At 47.1% G+C, this 5,000-nt stretch overlaps 1 protein-coding gene across 8 annotated transcripts in view; it reads right to left on the bottom strand.

Annotated features, from left to right (window-relative positions):
• The window catches only part of LOC122249040 (ATP-binding cassette sub-family G member 8), a 134,665-nt gene that overhangs the window by 725 nt on the left and 128,940 nt on the right, over nucleotides 1-5,000 (bottom strand). For all 8 annotated transcript variants that reach the window (XM_086548651.1, XM_086548652.1, XM_043009567.2 and 5 more), the window contains 7 exons: nucleotides 3,791-4,009; nucleotides 2,841-3,009; nucleotides 2,455-2,638; nucleotides 1,519-1,810; nucleotides 857-1,108; nucleotides 416-568; nucleotides 1-81 (listed from right to left, as the gene is read on the bottom strand). The exon at nucleotides 1-81 is cut by the window's left edge and continues 725 nt beyond it. In XM_086548651.1, the coding sequence (XP_086404777.1) occupies nucleotides 1-81; nucleotides 416-568; nucleotides 857-1,108; nucleotides 1,519-1,810; nucleotides 2,455-2,638; nucleotides 2,841-3,009; nucleotides 3,791-4,009 (1,350 nt within the window). The remainder of the gene's footprint in view (nucleotides 82-415; nucleotides 569-856; nucleotides 1,109-1,518; nucleotides 1,811-2,454; nucleotides 2,639-2,840; nucleotides 3,010-3,790; nucleotides 4,010-5,000) is intronic.

Below are 5,000 nucleotides of genomic sequence, written 5' to 3'. Positions count from 1 at the left end.
GTAGTAGACGTCGGGCAGCGAGGCCTCGGGAAGGCCCATGTACCTAAGGGCTTGAGCGCCGGTGACCACGCCACAGGGAGCCTAGAGGGAGGGGGGGGAGGGGGAGGAGAAAGGGGAAATGAGTGGAGAAAACTATGGGGCTTTGATTGTCTTTAAGGTGGATGTTAAAGTGGCGTTGGATCCACTAGGGCTGGTTTTGTATATTGTTCTGTTGCTTCATTATGTTGTCTGTGCATTTTGTAGGTTTGATTATGATTTGTTAAGGGTCTAGTATTAGATATCACGTAATACAGTACATATGCCAAAGATGAATCTGTGTAATAATCAAAATATATATTCATGATACACCATACAAGTTACGCAACCACATAAATCAAGCAGAGTACCAATCACAAAACATCAGAAGGCCACTCACCTTTCTCTGAATGACGGAGAGAGAGTCCTGAAGAACAGGATTGCGGTCGCACAGGAACTCGCTCTTGCTGTCAAATTCATAGCGATTGACTTCGTGTAGGATCCACCTGACAGGAGACCACCACAGCGTGGGCCAAGTCCAGAGGGACATGTCCTGTGGCGAGAGAGAACAACAGATTGATTAGGCAAAATCATTTGGTAAGAGTTATCAATTCTGTTCTCTTAGTTTAATGCTGTCTGTGATTTGGCGATTTTTAACATCCATAATCCACAAAATATTGTTTTTATCATTTTGGAATGAACAGGATCACCTTTAATATGTTCTTCTGCTGATTTTGAAATGCATCTTATTCTCATTTTAATAAAGCCTAAACTGCTCTCACAAAACATCACAATGAAAACCCAGAGGGGAAAACATCAGGACAAAACGCCATATACTTACAAGGGGATGTATAGTGAAGCCTGAGCCTATGGTGGCTACAGTGAGCACAACCCCCGTGGACATGGCAGCCATGTGGCGGGTGTCGAACAGACAGGCAGAGGCGATGGCTATAGACCGAGCAGAGAAGAGGTACAGCAGCATGTAGCCGATGTAGACGTAGAATTTCTCAGCCGAGGGGAATCCGGCAAGGGTGTAAGCTGGGAGAATGTAAGCCAAGAATACACCGCCAGCTGCTAGGAAGCTGTAGCATATCTGGAGGAAGGAGGGTGGCCGTTCACATCATATAGCGTAAATGTTTGAAATAAACTCCTGTTGTCAATGTTGGGAACTCTTTTTTTTTGTACAGAATAACAGATATTCATTTATTTTTCAAATATATCATGATTTCACGGACGCGAATTTGTGTAGTCTGGATGTCATCGGGCAAGATTTATTTACAGGAATTTTGATAAAATTCGGAAATCTGGAATATCGGTATAATTTCATCTCATTCCAAATATAAAAGGGGCAATTATTCTTTCTATAGAATACATGTTTTGATGCATATACGTTCATACTCATACCACGTAACCATAAATAAAAAACACAAACCCCCTATATAAAAACAAAAACAAAAGAACAACACAATCCGCAGAAGATAAAAAAAAAAAGAATAAACTCACTTTGGTAATGATATAAATCCCCCTGGAGTACAGGCCGTCCCCGATGTCCCTGGCCACCGCCGGCTTGTCCCTCCAGACCTCAGAAATGGCCATGAGAAGGACAGGCCAGAGCCCGAGGGCCGCCATGGCGTAGTGGAACCCGGCCCTGTTGTTGACGCTCTCCTGGTGCTGCGTCGTGGCGCTTCGCACGTCCCAGAACACGGCGCCCACCAGCAGGGACATGATGCCCGCGACCATCGTCATGCCCAGCCAGTGCATCATGTTGTAAGGGAATTGGTAGATCATGGCACGGCTGGAAGGGAAAAGGACATTGTCATTTCGAAGCGTTTATTTTCTTGAATTAACAGTTGGGGACACGACTGGAGCAGAATATGCTTGTATATCATATTTATTGGGGTAATAATTATTCAGTGAATCTAGAAAACGTAAACAAACGTTATTTACTATTGGCTTTCTTAACTGGTCCAAACATGTAAACACTTCTAGATTTTTTTAACTTTTAACATTATAATGGACCCATTACTTCTCAATTTTTGCTTAGTTAATAAACTATATACCATAGTATTTCAAAACACAGGAATAAACCCCCGGGGATTAAAACGAACACAATAACTTTTCAGTAAAAATAATAACCAAAACAATGCGATCAAACCTGAAGCATTCTGAGTTGCAACTTCGATAACATTGATGATATTCAAAGCAAAATAATCAATTTCAAGACAAACTTGACCCTTTTTGATAAAAAATCCCTCCTAAAAGAAATGACAACCAACAAAACTAATACCATATACACCCAAACCAAATGTCCGATAATATAGACTATTTTTGACAGTGAAGAATAAACAACTCCAAATCAAACAAAGATTTAATCTCCCGGCCTCGCATAATAACCCAAACGCCCCCTCCTGCAACACGCAACCCCGGGCGCCCACTTACATCCACAACCCGAGGAGCTGCATGCAGATGTTCTCCTTGCGAACTTTGGGGGGAAGGGGGCCGGGGGGGCCAGGGTCGCTGAGGGCCTCTTGACGTCTCCTGAAGGTCTCAGCCAGCATCTCGACCCTCTGGGAGGATTCCAGCATCGCCTCAGCGCTCAGGTCGTCCAGAGTCACAAGATCAACTGTGGAAAAATGGGCGTGAGTTTGGGTGGATTATTATTATTTTTTTTTTTGTGAATACATTCACATGAATATGTACATATAGATAACGAAATTCATATACAGAAAGATAGATGTAGATACAACTATTAATAAAGAAAATCACAAAAAGTACAGACAAACGTCACTATACCTACAACAATGACACACAGACACACAACTCACGATAGTAATCAGACGGGTTCTTGTAAGCGGGGCAAGGGTACTCGATGAAGGCGAAATAAGGCAGCATCTCCCTCCGACGCCCGAAGTACATGAGGCGCCCCGTCGAGATGAGTGCCACTCGGGAGATCATCGTGAATATCTCGTACGTCGGAGGCTGGATGGTCAGGATCTGTACGGGAGAGCTGGGCATCAGAGGGGGGCATGCGGTTTAGGAGACGGGACGAGGAGTGGGGGGGCGAAGGGGAGAGAGTGAGGGAGAGGGAGAGGGAGAGGGAGAGGGAGAGGGAGAGGGAGAGGGAGAGGGCGAGGGAGAGGGAGAGGGAGAGGGAGAGGGAGAGGGAGAGGGAGAGGGAGAGGGAGAGGGAGGGAGAGAGAGGGAGAGGGAGAGGGAGAGGGAGAGGGAGAGGGAGAGGGAGAGGGAGAGGGCGAGGGACAGGTTGAGGGTGAGTGAGAAGGAGAGGGTGAGGGGGAGTGTGAAGGTAAAGGTGAGGGTGAGGGAATGGGAGGGGGAGAGGATGAGAGAGAGATAGGGTGAGGGTGAGGGAGAGGGTGAAGGAGACAGAATGGGAGTGGGAGAAAGTGAGAGAGAGAAAGAGAGAAAGAGAAAGGGAGAGAGACAGAGAGAGAGAGAGAGAGAGAGAGAGAGAGAGAGAGAGAGAGAGAGAGAGAGAGAGAGAGAGAGAGAGAGAGAGAGAGAGAGAGAGAGAGAGAGAGAGAGAGAGGGGGGGGGGGGAAACGGAGAGTAAGAGCGGTAGTGGGAGAGGGAGAGGTAGAGATAGAAAGGGAGGGAAATCTGGTTGATTTTATTTATTCACACTACATACAAAGAGAGGGAGAGGGTTGAGAGAACGGAGGAGGGAGAGGGAAATATACTGCTAAAAAAAAAAAAAAGAAAAAAAAAAAACATACTCCAAAATAATTCAAACAACCAACAAACAAAACAAACTCACCACGATCCTGCCGCGACACGACCACTGCCTCAAGTACTCGACCAGGAAGAACGTATCGAAGATGTCCATTCCTCGAGTGGGCTGGTCGAGAAGTACCACGTCGGTCTCGAGGAGGAGGTGGCACGCTACGTTCAGCCTCCGCCGTTCGCTGAGGGTGAGGTCCTTGACGCGGGTGTGGCGGACCTGCTCGAGGCCCAGGTCGTTGATGAGGCCGTTGATCTGGAGGACGAGGTTGGAGGGTGAGTAAGGGTGGGTGAAGGGGGAGGGAGGAGTGAAGGGGGAAAGGGGAGGGGAAGCTTCGTGTAAATGTGTAAATGTCTTTATATATGTACTGGGGATGTGGAGGGGTGGTATGTGTGTGTGTGTGTGTGTGTGTGTGTGTGTGCGTGTGTGTGTGTGTGTGTGTGTGTGTGTGTGTGTGTGTGTCTCTCTGTGTGTGTGTGCGTGTGTGCGTGTGTGTGTGTGTGTGTGTGTGTGCGTGTGTGTGTGTGTGTGTGTGTGTGTGTCTGTCTGTGTGTGCGTGTGTCTGTCTGTGTGTGCGTGTGTCTGTCTGTGTATGTATGCGTGTATATGTGTGTTTACGTGTGTCTCTGTCTCTCTCTTTCTAATTTCATTAATTTTGCAACTATTTATTTCAAATCAGTCATCGCCCTTTCCTAATCCTCAATTTTCAATCATAACGAAGATTTACAAAAGGAGAAATCAGAACAACGCAAAAATACATAATAATAACAAAAAAGACACCGAAAATACAATACGAACAACAAACGCCAATAAACAACAAACTCGACAATAAAATAGCCATGACAACGCAGGAAACAAACTAACAATACAAAATAAAAATGAAATCAAACAAAGAATTATACTTAACGACAGAGGAAGGGAAGGAGGGAGGGAAGGAGGGAAGGAGGGAGGGAGGGAGGGAAGGAAGGAAGAAGGGAGGGAGGGAGGGAGGGAGGGAGGGAGGGAAGGAGGGAGGAAGGGAAGGAAGGAAGAAGGGAGGGAGGGAGGGAGGGAGGGAGGGAGGGAAGGAGGGTGGAAGGGAAGGAAGGAAGAAGGGAGGGAGGGAGGGAGGGAGGGAGGAAGGAAGGAAGGGAGGGAGGAGGAGAGGGAGGGAGCGAGGGAATGTGCAAGGGAGGAAGGGAGGGAGGGAGGGAGCGAGCGTGGGAAGGAGGGAAGGAGGGAAGGAGGGAGGAAGGGAGGAAGGGAA

The sequence above is a fragment of the Penaeus japonicus genome, unplaced genomic scaffold, assembly GCF_977035675.1.
Source record: "Penaeus japonicus unplaced genomic scaffold, GWHDUDI00000001_assembly GWHDUDI00000021, whole genome shotgun sequence".
Taxonomy (NCBI): domain Eukaryota; kingdom Metazoa; phylum Arthropoda; class Malacostraca; order Decapoda; family Penaeidae; genus Penaeus; species Penaeus japonicus.
The sequence above is the reverse complement of the archived record's forward strand: the minus strand, read 5'-3'. Positions and strand labels throughout refer to the sequence as shown.